This window comes from Corvus hawaiiensis, chromosome 8 (genome assembly GCF_020740725.1).
Source record: "Corvus hawaiiensis isolate bCorHaw1 chromosome 8, bCorHaw1.pri.cur, whole genome shotgun sequence".
Lineage (NCBI taxonomy): Eukaryota > Metazoa > Chordata > Aves > Passeriformes > Corvidae > Corvus > Corvus hawaiiensis.
Genome location: NC_063220.1, coordinates 23,867,996 through 23,884,223, shown reverse-complemented (window position 1 = coordinate 23,884,223; position 16,228 = coordinate 23,867,996). Strand labels below are relative to the sequence as shown.

General features: G+C 36.8%; 1 protein-coding gene across 5 annotated transcripts in view; it reads left to right on the top strand.

Annotated features, from left to right (window-relative positions):
- The window catches only part of POLR3A (RNA polymerase III subunit A), a 39,412-nt gene extending 23,453 nt beyond the window's left edge, over window positions 1-15,959 (top strand). For 2 of the 5 annotated variants that reach the window (XM_048311967.1, XM_048311964.1), the window contains 10 exons: window positions 125-211; window positions 297-379; window positions 1,784-1,954; window positions 2,531-2,624; window positions 2,708-2,800; window positions 3,238-3,402; window positions 4,078-4,242; window positions 4,583-4,714; window positions 5,947-6,079; window positions 8,822-10,594. In XM_048311967.1, the coding sequence (XP_048167924.1) occupies window positions 125-211; window positions 297-379; window positions 1,784-1,954; window positions 2,531-2,624; window positions 2,708-2,800; window positions 3,238-3,402; window positions 4,078-4,242; window positions 4,583-4,714; window positions 5,947-6,079; window positions 8,822-8,970 (1,272 nt within the window). In that variant the 3' untranslated portion in view covers window positions 8,971-10,594. Of the gene's footprint in view, window positions 1-124; window positions 212-296; window positions 380-1,783; window positions 1,955-2,530; window positions 2,625-2,707; window positions 2,801-3,237; window positions 3,403-4,077; window positions 4,243-4,582; window positions 4,715-5,946; window positions 6,080-8,821; window positions 10,595-15,210 lie in introns of those variants that run through there. The other 3 variants (XM_048311965.1, XM_048311966.1, XM_048311968.1) reach the window with 3 other exon arrangements.
- Window positions 15,960-16,228: the final 269 nt, after the last annotated feature.

Genomic DNA, 16,228 nt, shown 5'->3' with positions numbered 1-16,228 from the left:
TCTCTCCATATTGTGCATTATTAATTTATTGTAAATATTTGGAGCTTTAAGTAAGTAACTTAGTGTTGAAGACTTCAATATGGAGACCATGTCTTTGCTTACTGTGGCTTTAATGTGATTTCAGGAAATTAAAAAATTCATCAAAGGTGTTTCTGAGAAGATAAAAAAAACTAGGGACAAGTATGGAATTAATGACAATGGCACAACAGAGGTAAATAGTTTCAATGGGGTAATGATGTAGTTCTTTACAATCTTCTTAAGTTGTTGCTTTTCCACCTATTCCTTTCTCTTTTCAGCCAAGAGTTTTATATCAGTTGGACAGGATTACTCCAACACAATTAGAGAAATTTCTAGAGACTTGTAGAGACAAATACATGAGGTGAGTGTTTACCCTGCTGTGTTCTCAATGCTGTTTTGTTGGTAACATAGGGGTGTATTTTGCTGTTTTTACTGTATGACTGTTGGTTCTGTTGGGAATGTAGTACAAGGAATTAGAAACAATTGCTCCAATGACATAAACATTGCAAGACGAAGGTAGGATGCCATAAAAAAAAAGCATCCCTGTCTACAGGTGGGCTTGTTAAAGCAGAAATGAGTCTTGTACTCAAAGTTCTAGAGGTCTGACAGGTGGGGTTTTTACATTTGTCTTGAGTCAAAATCAGATTCTTTCATAAACAGACTTTGTTTGGTATCCTTTTACATTGTAGAAAAAATGCTTTATGTTTCATTTTATGTTTCTTGAATATGCAGAGTTATCTGCTTGTGTTTAAGCACATTCCTTCTGAAATAATAGTAATCATACCAAGAGGCACAGTTTTAGGCTTTTGCTACTCACTACTTAAATCCACAGACTCTGTTTTGGCAGCAGATTCTGGTAAAAGCCAAAAAGTGATAGGATTCAGAGTAAGGGAGGATATTGTTTAAACACTTAACATTTTTACACCCACTGCCAGACGTTTTCTTCCTCCCTCTCTTGCAGGAGGCTTTTGAAAACCTTCAATAAGTCCATGCAGAACAAACTGTAAATAGATGAGTTGCAAATTCATGTGTATCTTGATAGCTATTCTTGATCTACACAGTCTGAGGAGTTATATCACACTTTGTTCTAAAATGTTCTTTGATCTGTTACGCACACATAGGATCCTTTTGTTTGTTGTTCTTAGTTTCTACCAAGATAGTGCTAGTGTGGATGTTTTAATCTCTTTATCCATTGAGATTTATTTCATTTATTTAGACTCCTTGGATTTGGACATCCATCTGCAGCCATGGGTGTTCTCTCCTTTGTGGCCTATCTGCATCAATTGTTTCCTAATGTTTTATTCTTCTAGAAAATTCATGTATATGTTAAGTTCTTAACTATTTTAAAGCAGTTACCAGTTTTTTGCTTTCCTTTATTAGGAGTACTTGTTTACATTTGTCTTAAGTGTTTTTAAATGTTAATTATCATTTTTCCATGTAATAAGTAAATGTTAGCATATGGGATTTCCCTGAAGGGAGAATCCTGGATCTACTGCTTGATGCTTAGGAGGAAGAGGACAAGCATTTTGTTATCTGTTATGGAAGTTATACTGCACCTGTGGAATGCTTATATGACGGGCATCTTCTTGCTTTGCATGCAATCAGTCTTAAAGTATTGGTGACCTTTCAGCCTCTCTCTTGTTTGTTTACTATAATAATATATTAATAAACTTCTCGTATATCTACCAGAATAGTTTCTCTTGCTGTTTGCTTAGGATCTTTTACCTTATTCAGTTCCATATCTCTTTCTATATTTTTTTATCAGGGCGCAGATGGAGCCTGGTTCTGCAGTAGGAGCTCTTTGTGCACAGAGTATTGGTGAGCCTGGCACACAGATGACTCTGAAGACTTTCCATTTTGCTGGTGTTGCTTCAATGAACATCACTTTGGGTGTGCCAAGGATCAAAGAAATCATTAATGCTTCAAAGGCTATTAGGTACTGACATTGTTTTGATTTGTTTGGCATTTTATTTCCTTTGCCCACGTGAAACCTGATGGATAAACTTGCAATACATGATAGCATTTTCCTGTCCTCAGCAATATACTAGACATCATTCAATGCAAATACCCAAACAAGAAAAATCTAATGTCTGCACAACTGTAAGTGATACTTAAGCCCAGAGAGAAAATCAAATAAAGGAAAGGATTATTTGTTCAGTATAGTATTTCCTTAGATGTCTCATTTATTGTGAAGTGCTCTGGTGTTTAGCAGTACTTGAAGCATACCTATTTGTAGGTATGCATGAAGCCATGCTTAAATACTAGGATAACATATACCATGAAAACAGTCACTAGTACTTGAGTGTTCGCTTGTTTTTACCAGCCTGAAGTACATGAAGAGTAATTTTTCTTAAATACACCTGAGGAACCTGAAGATCTCTTTATCTTACTAAATACTGCTCTAGATAAGAGATAAATTCCATAAGGAAGCTGTAATTCAAGTTGCCATCTATACTCTGATCAATTTCCTAGCTGGTTTTTTTTTTGTGTGTGTGTGTGTTTATTCTTTTAGCACCCCTATTATAACAGCACAGTTGGACAAAGATGATGATCCTGATTTTGCCCGTCTGGTTAAAGGAAGAATTGAAAAAACTTTGTTAGGAGAGGTAAGAAAAAGTGTATTCTTGCTAATGCTTTAATGGCATTTTAGCCATTTTTGCATGCTAACTTTTGTTCTTATTGTTTAAAGATTTCTGAATATATTGAAGAAGTGTTTCTTCCAGATGACTGCTTCATCCTAGTGAAGCTGTCTTTAGAGCGCATTAGACTACTGAGATTAGAGGTGAGTTGTTCAGTTCTTATGCAGAATACACCTTGGATACGTCCCAAAGGGTCTTTTAATGCTGTGTCAGAAATCACACCAGTGGAAGTTAAAAAAAAAGGAAGTGAGTAATGGATGTTGTGTGGCTACATTACATCTTTTTTTTCCCTTGCAAAGTGGATAATTTCCCCTTTATTTGGAAATGAGAGAACATGCATTTGTGTCTTGCTACACCCAGGGATGCAGTTTCTGTCCATTGATTAATGTATGGGCTGGTACCCTCAGTATAAGGTAGTATTTCATGCAATTTGTAAGACTAATTTAGAAGAGAATATTTGGGGATTTTTTTCCTACATTCTTCCTTTTTATAATCTGTTGAAAGACTTTTCTATTTATTTGAGCATGTTGATATATGCTGAGAGATAACCCTGGTGTTTGCTGGCTGACTTTTGCCGCAGGTGAATGCAGAGACTGTGCGCTACTCAATTTGCATCTCTAAGCTGAGAGTGAAGCCTGGGGATGTTGCTGTCCATGGAGAAGCAGTTGTATGTGTGACCCCTCGTGAAAATAGCAAGAGTTCCATGTATTATGTATTGCAGTCCCTCAAGGAAGAACTGCCAAAGGTAAAAGCAAAGGCTTTCTCATGCTTTTGTGGGAGGTAATCAGTAGTAATAATTCGGGGTTCCATGGTGGCAAGACAAAATAATTCTTGTCGGTATTGACAGTGAAGATAGGCTAGGTCAGTAACTCTTAGATTGTGGTGGTACTGCCTTGCTGTTGAAACTAAGCCATCCTTTACTAGTATTTGTAAATAAAATGGAAGCTTTGATATTTCCCTCACAGTTTACTGAAGCTTTCCAAGTGCAGCAGTTTTATTAAATAGTTGCATCTGTTTCCAGCTGCATCTAGAATTGAACCACATGACAGTATCTGGCATTTTTTCAGCTTTCTGTGAGGAGACTGTCTACTCTGGATTCTAAAAATAGGGATAAATGAACTTTTATTGTTAGCAGCTTGCCCTTTTATTTGTATGGGTCTGCTGCTATTCAGACACCCAAACCTGAGTATGAGAATATCTGACATAAAATACAAAATTTAGATAGTGAGCAAGGTTTATAGTACAGTGTCAGTGTCAGTTTGTGTATTTAAGAATAAGAAATCTTATTCATATGTGTTTTGAGTGAGCCTTTACTCCACTTACTAGACCTTCTCAGTAGGTTTGAATGCTGTAAGTGTTACCCTTTTATACTGTGTTACTGTATACATCAAAGTTACCAGGGGTTTTTTGTTTTATGAAGGTTGTAGTGCAAGGCATACCAGAGGTTTCCCGAGCTGTCATTCATGTTGACGAACAAAGTGGAAAGGAAAAATACAAACTTCTGGTTGAAGGTGATAATCTACGAGCTGTTATGGCTACTCATGGAGTGAAAGGAACAAAAACATCCTCTAACAACACTTACGAGGTAATGTCTAAATGGGTGCTGTGGGGTTTTCCCCATAACATCTTTATTACAAGTGCTTGTTTGTGCTCAGATGCAGGAGTTGATATGGAATCAAGCCTGATTTCACTAATAGGTGTCAGAATGCATTAACACAAGAGAATAATTCCACTGGCGGCACTGTTCACTTCAAAGAAGCTGTTTCTATAAATATTTTTCAAATGGAGAAGTTTAAAAGGGTAGTCATAGAAATGGAATATCAATATGCTATCAGATGGTATTTATACCAGGAGTATACTTGCTCCAAGCAATTGGTTCTTCTTTCATCTAACACATAACAATCATGTAACAATATCTTGTGTAGGTAGAGAAAACTCTGGGAATTGAAGCTGCTCGGACGACCATTATCAATGAGATTCAGTATACGATGGTGAACCATGGCATGAGCATTGACAGGAGACATGTTATGTTATTGTCTGATCTAATGACTTACAAGGTTTGTACTATGTCTTATCTAAATGTTACTATTGGCCTGTTTATACAAATTAATTTTACGAGCTAGGGAGCTAGGGAGATGGAAATTCATTCTAGGCTTAAAGAATTCAAAGTTGTACTGACCTAATACTGTTATTTGTATTTTACACAAAATGCTTAATTACCCCGGTTCTTGGGGGAGGAGGGATCTATTTTGACTGAAAACAAATGGATAAAATGAGAAGGGAACAATAATTTCATATTGAAAATAGGAATCCTGAAAATGACGGTGTGAAAATCAGCTGTTTGGGTAGCCATGCATGCAGTTTAAGGCTTGCTGTGCAGAAAACCCCACGGGGTGTGGTTCATAACAGCTGCACCATATGTGAGAGTCAAAGGATACAGACACTACACATAGAATCAGCTGATGTGAACAGTCTTACAGAACGTGTTAGTGCAAAATCATATCTGCTCTTTATTGATTATTTTCTTTCTTTCACATCCAATGTGGTTTTTAGAGTTGAGTACACTTAGTGAAGTAAGATTTTCCAATTTGCCTGCCAGAGTGCAAGGGTTTAATTTGGGTGAAATGGATGAAGTTCTGATTTGTTCCAAAACTGCAGAGCTTTGTTGTATTGAGCTGCAGCAGTCCCCAGGGCTGACCCTGTGGAGCTGCAGCACAACGGTAGAAAAGGGCATCAGAGTGCCATGTTTTAAACTTGGTGGGCTCCTACCATGCATTCTTTTGCCTGTACTTGTGACTTAGGCTTCTTTGTGCAATCTGTTATAATCAGGATTTTTCTAACAAACATAGGCAGAAATAAGTTAGTTTAAAAAGCTAATTACCTTTTTTTCTGGAGAATGAAAAAATGAAGATTTAGCATCTTCTGTCAACTCCTGGCAGCTGAGGTCAGATTCATCTGTAGATAATAGGCAGTAGATTCAGCATATTGCTCTCAGACCCCACTGAAGTTTGTAGCTCAGAAGCCATTTTATAATTGTGGGGGGTTTTCTCATGGCCATGTTTCTTTCAATCTTTTCAATACTCTTGCTTAAAAAAATGATCTATTAACTGTTTGTAGCAGCTTATGTTGTATATGAAGAATGACTTTTGTTTTATATAAATATTGATTACTATCAAACTATTAACCTTCAGGATGTTCAACTGTAAAGCAATGTCTTATGACAATTCTCTATTATAGATAGTATATTTATTTACTTGGGCTTACTCTTTGGGTTTTTCTATCAATCAAGGGTGAAGTGCTGGGCATTACCAGGTTTGGACTGGCAAAAATGAAGGAAAGTGTGTTGATGCTGGCTTCTTTTGAGAAGACTGCTGACCATCTCTTTGATGCTGCTTACTTTGGGCAGAAGGATTCTGTTTGTGGTAGGTATTGCAAAGTCTGCAGTTTGTGGTCCTTACCCAACATCTGTAAACTTCTTCAAAGCATTGGAGTTTTGCTTTGTTAAGCTTCCTGTTCTGGTGGTATGTCAAAAACTTCAGGTCTGAGCCTCATCCATCTTCTAGGACCCCCTCGGTCCTAGAAGTTTGGTGTATGTTTCTCTACTTCTAATCTCTGACTGAGATCTTCAAGTCAGTTGGATATTTGCTGGATGTTTCTTAAAGTACACTTTGGGTAATTTGGTTTTACTTCTCATGCTAGATCTCAGTGAAATACTAGGAAATTTGTCCCACTATCACTAGTTCTGTTTTTTTCTATTGTGAAATGTTTGTGTATCTTCAACACCTAGAGCTGATGAATAAATTTAGTACCTCACTCAGTATTTAGGTTTCATTTTCATTCCTGCTAAGAAGTAGGAAGACAGGTACATCTCAGCCTAGCTGAAGATTACACTGTTACCCGACTGCTTAGGTGATTTGGCACTGATACCTAGAAATAAGCAGAAAGGCTAGGTTCTTGACTTCTTCATTTAGTTCTAATCTAAATAGATGAAAATTATGGGTCTTTGTTTTTTTAATTAGAAGTCTTGTTTATCATTTAACAGAACAGTTTCTGTTGTCAGAAATTTCTTTTTAAAGGTATCTGTTCTTCAGTTTTAAATTTGAGTTCATTAGCATCCACTGAATCATCTTACTGAATTCATGAATGAATCTGTAAATTTTGAAAATATATGGCTACATACCCACAAGTGTATGCATGCCCACATACATTCAGCAAACAGAATATTCATTAAAAGAGTTCTGGTATTCTGTTTGTCTCTTTATTTTGTATTTTTGCCATGTGCTCTAATATTTGGAATTAGGTTTTTTTTTTTTAATGCCTTTGCCTCCATTAGCCCTCAATCAGATTTTCTTCTCCTTTAAGCTATATGCATTTTGGGACTGAATTGTTAAAAAGTCTGTCTAATAGGTTAAACAGAGAAAAGAAGTCAAGCAGGTTTCACCCTTTTCAAGATCTGTGTATGCAATACCTACCCTCCTGGAGCTGGAATTGCTCATTGGAAGTTTCTGGGTGCTAATGAAATGCAGAAATATGCATGTGTTATGTTAAAATTTACTGGGTTTTGTGTATGTCTAGGTAGTCTTAGTGTAGCCAGTTTCAAACAGTGCTTTGTGCACAGTATTTTCTGAATCACTGGAATCTGTGTATTACTAGCTTGTATTTTGAGAACTCTGCCACTTCTGGCTCTCCAGCATTCCACATGAGTGGGATTTAATTTCCTTTTTTTTTTTTTTTTTTTTTTTAATTTTTTAATAATTTGCCCACGATTAAAGCAAAGATCCTTTCTGAGAATGATTCAGTCCTAGACAGTAAGGAAAATAAAATGTGTTCTCTAAGTCCCCTCTGAGCTGGTAAAATCCTGTTTTGAATAATGTGAAAAGCAAAGGTATTTTGATGTCGCCTCCTATATAATATTTTAGTTTGAATAAGGAAATGCTGGAGAAAACAGCAATTGTTTTCTGCTTACCAAAACTGAACAGATGATACTGGCTTGCTTGTGTGAAAAATTTCTGTGCAGCTGCCTGACTTACTACTTGGTCCGTGAGGCAAAAAGGAGGTGGGGAGGAAGGCTTCTTGTTGTGTATGTGGAAGTATTGCAAGTGAATAGGGATGTACAAAATCTAAATTCAGTTTTCATGATTCAGTGGTAGACTCAGGTTGAAAGATTATTGTGCAAAAGCAGGGAAGGTTTTTTTGCTAGATGTAAGAAAGGTATTTCCTTTATCTGTTGTAACGTGCGTGCTGTAGGGGCCTAAATCTACAGTACCTCTTGAAAGTTATCTTTTGCACAAGATTTTTAAGAGCATATTATTGGCAAATAATGTAGAAATGCAGCACTGGTCTAAGAGCAAAAATACAGACTCTTCGTTCCTATACATTCAAATTACAAATCATGCCTTGCCAGAATTTTGAGTAAATGTATTTCACCCTTTGTGCATTCAAAGGTACAGCTATTTATTGTTACCTTCTTAAACATTTATGTGAAGGACAATCTAGGACATGAGAACATGCAAAAATGTCATTTGGATCATAACAGTATGCTGAGAGAGGAACACTGGTATCTGAGAGCTTGCTTTGAGTGTGGAACGTTCTTTGGAAAAGTTGTGCACATTGGTAGATCTGGAATATAAATGTGTCAGCACATTGCGGTGAAAATGTTACAACCATCAAAAATCATTGGGACAGACTCAATCTTCAGTTCAAAATGAGCACTTTTTGAGTGGTGAAAATGCCAGAAGTGTTAAAGCTCAAGTACTTCTGTGCCTTTCTCATTGGGAACTTGGGGAGGTTTCAAAGGAACCCTGCCAGATTTGACTGAAGCCTTAGCACTGAGTCAGAGAATTAACATGAAGTAAGTTTGCCTTGCATCTTCTGCTACAGGCACTGCATGGAATATGTCTTCTCCAAAAGGAAACCTTCTGAAGGGCTTTCATTATTGGAGATGTCTAGGTTAGGTTGAGGTTTTCCTGTAGAATTTAATGCTGTTTAAGTAACATACTGGTCTGATGACCATGACATTTAACTTTGTCAAGTGAAGGGGCCTTGGTCCTTACCTGTGAAGTTCAAGATTTTGTAGGCAACACATAACGGAATGGGCAAATGAAAATAGTTTTGTAAATCCTTACTGTTCAAATGTTCACTGTGTTTGTTTGGCTTTTTCCTAGGTGTTTCTGAGTGCATCATCATGGGAATTCCAATGAATATTGGAACAGGACTCTTTAAACTGTTACACAAAGCGGACAAAGAATCAACCCCTCCCAGGCGGCCTCTGATATTTGATCATAATGAATTTCACATTCCCATTGTTACGTAGCACTTGGACATAAAACAAGATAGTAAACCAAGAAATAGTAAGCAAACATAATTTAAATTAAGAAAAGTGTATTATCAGTTCTATGTGTCTCAATAGCAGTGAATTGGTGAGTTAAATACTATCAAAAGAATTGCCCAGTTGTTCACCACCTGTTTTTAGTACAGACCCTGAAAGGAAAGAGTGCACCAAAGAGTGGAAATAAATTTAAAGTAGATTTCACCTGAAACATTTTCATGTGATAGTGTTTGCTTTTTCTATTACTGTTAATGGGTGGAAGCTGTTATTAACTCAGTATTTATTACATGTGTATTCAGATTTTTTTTACTAAAAAAAAAGAAAATTGCAAGAGAGTTCTGTAAGCTTGCCCAGAGCACTTTTGGAAATGTCCTTTCAACAGGAGCTGCAGAGGTCAGTCTACAGCTGTTAAGAGCAGGAACTTCAGAAAGCTGGAACTGAGTCTGTGATTAATTCATAGTGAGTTCAGGAGTGCTGTTCAAAGTGTTTGAAATACTTGCTCTTTGCTTTTGGTAGTTTTAATTGGTTTTTCTTTATCCTGAGTTATTATCCATTAAATTATTTTCCTCCCCAGGATTCTGTTTTGGGACCATATCTACAAGAAGCTGCACATTGTGGATGCTACTAAATTCTGAGAAGACTGTTGTAAGAATATTGCAAATTATAGATAGCTTTTCATATGACAGCAACTGTCTAACTGCTGGAATCAGTAACTTACAGTAGTCTTAGTTTAGGGAAAGTTTCATAATTGAGCAGGATCATCTGAACAACCTAGTTTTATTTTACTATATAAAGTAGAAATTGAAGCGGATGCTGTTTCTATGCATTGCTGTGAAATAATTTGGAAGTATTTTTAGATTTAGTCCACTAAAGCAGTTTTCAGAATGAATATAGATCTCAAATCATTTCAGTGTAGTATGTTTAAATTTACTGTGGTGCTAAGGAGGGAAAGTACCTTCTTGTTTTGTCAGCAGTGTTTGGATACTCAGTGTGCTCAGGACATGGGTCAAGGAAGTAGAGAAAAAAGTAGAAATTGTGCCCTCATGAAGTAAAAGCAGACTGCTGAGTATTCTAGCATTTGAAAATGAGCGCATTTGTGCTGCATTTTGGCTTTATGTCCAAGAAAAGTGTAAGGCTACATTCAGAGACTGAAAATCTACTGGTTTAAGTCTTAAAGTGCCACTGTGTCTGTTTTTTAATTCATGATCCATGCAGACAAGATCTCATGTGAAATTCAACATAGCTATTCTCAAATTATTTTGTATTTTCAGTGTGATGCTAAGATCTACATCTGCCTAGATTTCGGCAGGGTGAAGATGGAGAATGTAGTGCATTTATTATCTGTTCTAAAAACTACATATATTTTGCTATCTCTGTTTTAGTAATAGAAATTTCAGAATCAATCAAAGTTTTCTTTGTGATCTCAGTGAGATTGCCACTTACTCATTTGTCTATTTCTTTTTCAAGTTGTAAATTTAACATGAGTAGGGGCTTCATGGAGAGAAAGCCCATAAACCTTTCCTGTGGTTCAGTACTTTGTTTTATCATGGGAAATTCTAGTGATAGTGCTTGGCATTTTTCTGAATAAAGATTCTTCCCAAGGTCAAAATGGGTAGAGTTTGTATTGGAAAAAATAACCACATCTTCCTTTCTTCCATTTTTGAGGGGTTTTTTTGTTCTCTTTTTTTTGGTTTTGGGTTTTTCTTTTTGTTTGGTTAGGTTTTTTTTGTTTGGTTGGTTTGGGGTTTTTGTTTTTTTTGTTTTGTTTTGTGTGGTTTTGGTGTTTTGTAAATATAGAGAAATGAGCTATTTAAATGGTGGGTTCACTCTCTTGTATGTTTTAAAAGTAAAAATTAAATTACATCTTTTATCATTGTCTTAAATATGACAATAAAAAGAGGCAGAGGTAAAGAATATGGAAACCTTGTGTTTATTTATTGGTGTATTATATTTCTGCATAATTAATTTATGGATGAGATAACCTCCATTTCCTTTATTTGCTTAGTTAGTAAGACAATTGAGAATTACTTAAACTTAAATCTCAGGTATTTACAATGTAAATTAATAAGTAATATAAAATCTATCTTGCTTAAAGTCACTGTGTCTTGTCCTCAGATCATGCTCTGAGCCTCATGAGTGTTTCAACCAAAAATAGATTGTTTACAAGAGCACTCTGAATTAGTAATTATTGTTTGAGCTCTCTGTGCAGTCAGTAAACAAATTAGCTGTTGGATTTCACTCGTAAGCAGCTTTTTCTTAAGGGTTAGTTTTAACAGTAAAGAAATGGAACTTTGGAATAATAAAATTTACATTTTTAGTAAATTCTTTAGCTTATTTTGGGTTTAATTTTTTAAAAATAAATACTATTTTTCACATTTTCCTCTATTTTGTAATTAATGTGCTAATTGAAATTAGTTAATTGTAAATTTTCAAGAAATCAATTTGTTTTCAAATATCCATATGCTGCTTTCTCATCTTCATTTTTTCCATCTGTTTTAAAACAAATTTAAACTCATAAAATGAAGTACTTTCTTGGTGTGTTTATCAGGAAACTACTTCACACACGTCTCTTATCTGCAGAGAGAGAAGAAAGCAGCTGCACATGCTATATAGGTTTCCTGTTATGACTATGGAAAGTTGGAAGTAAATCCAGAATTGTGCTGCTTTGGTCCATAACTTGAATAAATTTAGTATAGAAGGCTATTTCCATTTTTGATTATCTATGCTTAAAGATAAAAAAGAAAATGAAAGCATATGAATGCTGTGTTCTATAAGTTAACTGCAAGTAGGAACAAATTTGGCTGTTGCAGGACAAATATTCCTTGACCTCTGACCAATTGTCACTGTTTCAGTATAAGTTGAAGGAACCACTGCAACAGGAATTCCTCAATTTTGTATCACTGTGCTTGCAGACTGAAATGTCTTTAGAAACCCATAGCAAACAGGATACAAATTTTCTTAGTATTTGCATATTTGCCTGAATTATTCTGTGCATGTAACTAATAAATCTATCTTTGAAGTGGTTGGCTAAGCTTTGTATTCAGACCTAGGAAAGTCTGTTGGTAATTAAATATGTTGGGAAAAAACATAAGAAAATAAGCAAAATTGGCCTATTATTTTTATATTGTCTAAGAACAGAAAAACTAAAAGGGACCAAATTATAAGATATGTTAATATTTTAATGCATCAGTACTTGGCAGGTTATTTGCATGTGATTATGGTACTGATACAAATGCATAGCCAGTTTATCTTGAAGAATGAATACCAGAATCTCTCAGGCTGATCTGAAAGACTCATAGAAAACAAACCAGCCCTGCTACTTTGGTGTTTCAGTGCTTGTGAAAATGAATCAAAGTTTCCTGTAACTGATAAAATGAAAATTTTAAAACATTCCTTCTTAATGAAACCAGATCATATATCATCATCTTCCACTAGAGAGCAGCATTTTCTTTTGAGAAAAGAAGTATTTGGGTAGCTTCTTTTTTTTTTTTTTTCTATTAAAAATGGTTTTTTTGCAATATCAGGACTGAAATGTAACTATAAGAGGGAAAGTTACCTGTTACAATGATGTGCATGAGGAAGGAAATTAAGGGAATTTATTTTCTTAAGAAGGAGAAAGCAGAGTCCACATATGCTTTTTCATTAATTAGTAAAATTTTCGCTTGCATATATTTTGTCTATCTGGCTTAAAAAATCAACAAACAAAAAGCAGTACTTAAGTAAAGGCTATAGTCACTCCTAAAAGGATGCAGTGAGTTGCCCCTGGGAAGTGATAGAACAGCCAATCTGCAGTGAGTGGGGACATGTCTTTTGTGGCAGCATTTTCCATGCAGCCGTGATTGTTCCAATCTGCAGTCAGTCTTTCCAGCACTGAAATCCAGCTCTGAGAGCTGCTCTGAAGCATGAAGTTCTGGCAGCTGGCTGGGGAGTATCTCACATCCTTCAGCTGCCGCTCAACTCCAAGGCAAGGCTGCATTAAAAACACTTAAAGGTGATGCTGATCGATGCAAGAGACCAATGGTTAGGACTGGAAATAATAGGAAACAGGTGGTCTTCTCTGTGTATAGACAGCTGAAACCAGCAAGATTTATGACAGATGACCTCCACTTGAATGTCTGAAAGCTACAAGCATGCCCGTAGTTTGTTAGTTCCTGTCTTATTGTGACTCAAATCACAGTGGTGAGAATCTGGTATTGGCTGGCTGTGCTCAGGGGTTCTGTGGGCCATGAGCTGCTCTGATGCTGCATTGCCTCAACCACCACAGTTACTTCTGAGTGAAGCCACTGTGTGCATCCGATGTTAAAAGGTGTTTCTTCATCTAAAGAGTCTGTCCTGTGAATCCAAGCCTGCAGGATCAGGAATAATTGCATGCTCCTTTTGGAAGCAATTACAGTAGATAGGACTGATGTTATATAGGAATATGGTGGTTTCTGCTGGTGTTGAGGATAAAGGGAAGAAAGCAGAAAAGACAGGAAATGCAAAAATAAGCAGGGGTATATGGAAGCAGTGTAGAAATTCAGATCTGCTTGGGGAAGAAACAGACATGGCAGCTGGGTAAAGTGACGCACAGATATTCATAATCTCTTTAAGGAGTCCTAGTGAAGTACTGGAAATAGCTGGGAAAAGGACAGGTATTCATTCCTGAGAACTAAGATTTTGTTATTTGTCCTGGGGATTGCTGTTAGTGGCTGTGACAAATTATAGTTAAATCATCATTCATTTTGTGGGTGACTTAATAATGAGCAATAACTCCGAATTAATTCCTCCAGGTATTGTATCTGTTTAGTTATAAAGCTCTATCAACCAACTGTGCATAATTACAGCTGCTGAACTACAGTGATTGCTACTGTTAAGTGTAAAAACTGCTGTTCCTGGTGGGTTCTGGTACAGCTCATGTGGAAGATCATAGCTATAATTAGCAGATGAATAGGAATCTTTTAAAACATGTTGATACCTGCAGTTAGATCAGAAATGTTCCTAGAAAATCCTTATCTGAGGAGTTTTTAGTAATATGTAAGTCCTGCTACTGGGACAAGATACAGAAATTACATCAGTTACATTCCTTACGTTGTGTCTCTTCCTGGAAGAGAGGTGACAACATCTATGAGGAGCAGATGGGTAATTCACTGAAGTCTGTAAAGGAAAGCTATTCTATGTTGGTTTTTCTGTTGTTTCTGTTGATCGTAGCGCTGTGATGGCAGACATTCATTGCAAACTGTCTTAATTTTTATGTTGGTTTCAGAACCAGGTAGTGCAGAGGAATTTTAGTCCATGGGTAAAAGAGGACGTGCAAGTGTCTCTCTGACTGTGGCTTTCAGAAAGCTGGGGTGCCGTACCCTCAAGATTTCAGTCCAAGTTCTTCTCCATGATAGTGGTGTTTTGTCAGGTGGAGACAGTGTTGGCCAGCAATGAAACTGTTGTGAAAGCAGCAGGTGCCTGGATTATTAACCACAGTCATTTTATTCTCCTTTTTGTGAAAATGTAGGTTGGTTGCTTAATCTTTTGATACATATGACAGTTTTCTCAGTGTGCATCCCTATTAAGTGTTAAATTGTGTGGATTTTTAAAAGCAAAATAAAGAAAATTAATTGCCAAGAAATGCAAAAGCAATAGTGAAATTGTGCTGGTAAACTTTAAGAGTCCCAGAAAATGTCAGAATTAGTTGTGAGACTTTGAAATTATTTTTCTTGATTTATTATTCCAGGGTTTGTTGGTTTCTGGGAATTGATTAATGTGGCGTGATTCATCCTGGTGTGTCACAGGCAGGGGATTCTTTGGCTCAGGTTGATTGACAGCATCCCCATGGTAAAATACTGTTTGTGTTTGGAGTGATGAGGATAGTTTGGCCATGTCATGGTGCAGGCTTGAAGCACTGACAGTGTGTGACTCATTTCTGAAGGGCACAGTGGGTAGGGGATCTCCTTCATGGGAAGGAAGGACACACCTCACCCCTTACTCTGCCCTGATCCCTGCACTTTTCCGATCCAGTGATGCTAGAATGTCTGCTCTGTGTGTGGGTACCTTGACAAGCCCACACAATAACTTTCCCATATGCCATTGTTCCAGATTTTCTACTCATGCAGATATTTTCCAGTTACATCAAAGACTTTCTTTAAACTTTTATTTTTCAGAAGATGTATAGTTCTTCTGACTTACGCTATTGCTGTGCATTTTCCAGTTTCCTTTGCATTTATTTCTGTCTCCTTGTCCTCGTTTCTCCCACAGATTCCTCCCTTCTGGACCCGTAGTGACTGTCACTGCTGGTGACACTGCTTCCCTGCAGCAGTGCTATGTCAACCATACTGTGCCACTGGCTGGATTCAGCTCAGCCATGCAAGGTTACCGTGAACATTTGCCTGGAGGATAATTAAACCACTCAAGGAAGAAACATCTCCTCAGCACATCTGGATGTGGAAATTTACTGCCATCAAAATTACAGCTATGGTCAAGTAACTTTTGAAAAAAAAATGACCTCATTATGTGAGGGAATATATTTGTACTCCGAAATGAAAGGCATCCCTGCTTCTTGTGGCTCTTTGTCAGCACTAAAAACTGTATTCTGCCCTTTAGATCTCCACTTACTTTTGTCTTTAGCCTGTTTCTGCTTTCTTCTTCAGCCTTCCTACTTAGCTGGCACAGATGTCTTTTCCCTTGCTTGTGGTTTTGTGTATTCTGTTGAAAATAAGTATGCGGAAAGATGAGCAGCACAGCAGTTTGGGAAGTAGTTGGTACATGTAGAATCAGTTAACTGTTGCTGCCACAGACATATAAGACCTGGGGAAATCTTTAGAATCTCTGTACTTTAGATTCAGTCTGTTAAAGACTATTAAGTTATAATAGTCTCTCCTGAGCAACATGGTTGTGATAAAGCCATCAAGGTGAGTGAAGGGGCTGTGCTTGTGAAAACATCCATGTTATATGGAGTACGTAGTAAATAGCATTGCCAGGATGTGTGGATTAAAGAATGTGATTAGTATCTGCTGTGTATATTCTTTTTATTCTTTCATCTTCCAAAGAAAGTCAAAAAAGGCTAGTTGGTGCTCTTGAAGTCAGCTGCAAGATAGACACTGACTTCAGCTGGAAAAGGAGAGGGCAAAGCAGTGAAGCTCTTGGCTTCCATTAATGTTCTTGGAAGGGGAGGGTGGCAGCTCTGAAGGTGAGTTAAGGGAAAAAAGTTCTAAAAGTACAAATAGCCCATGGTAAAAAGGATAATATTTGGTTTGCCTTGCTGATGAAGTGTATT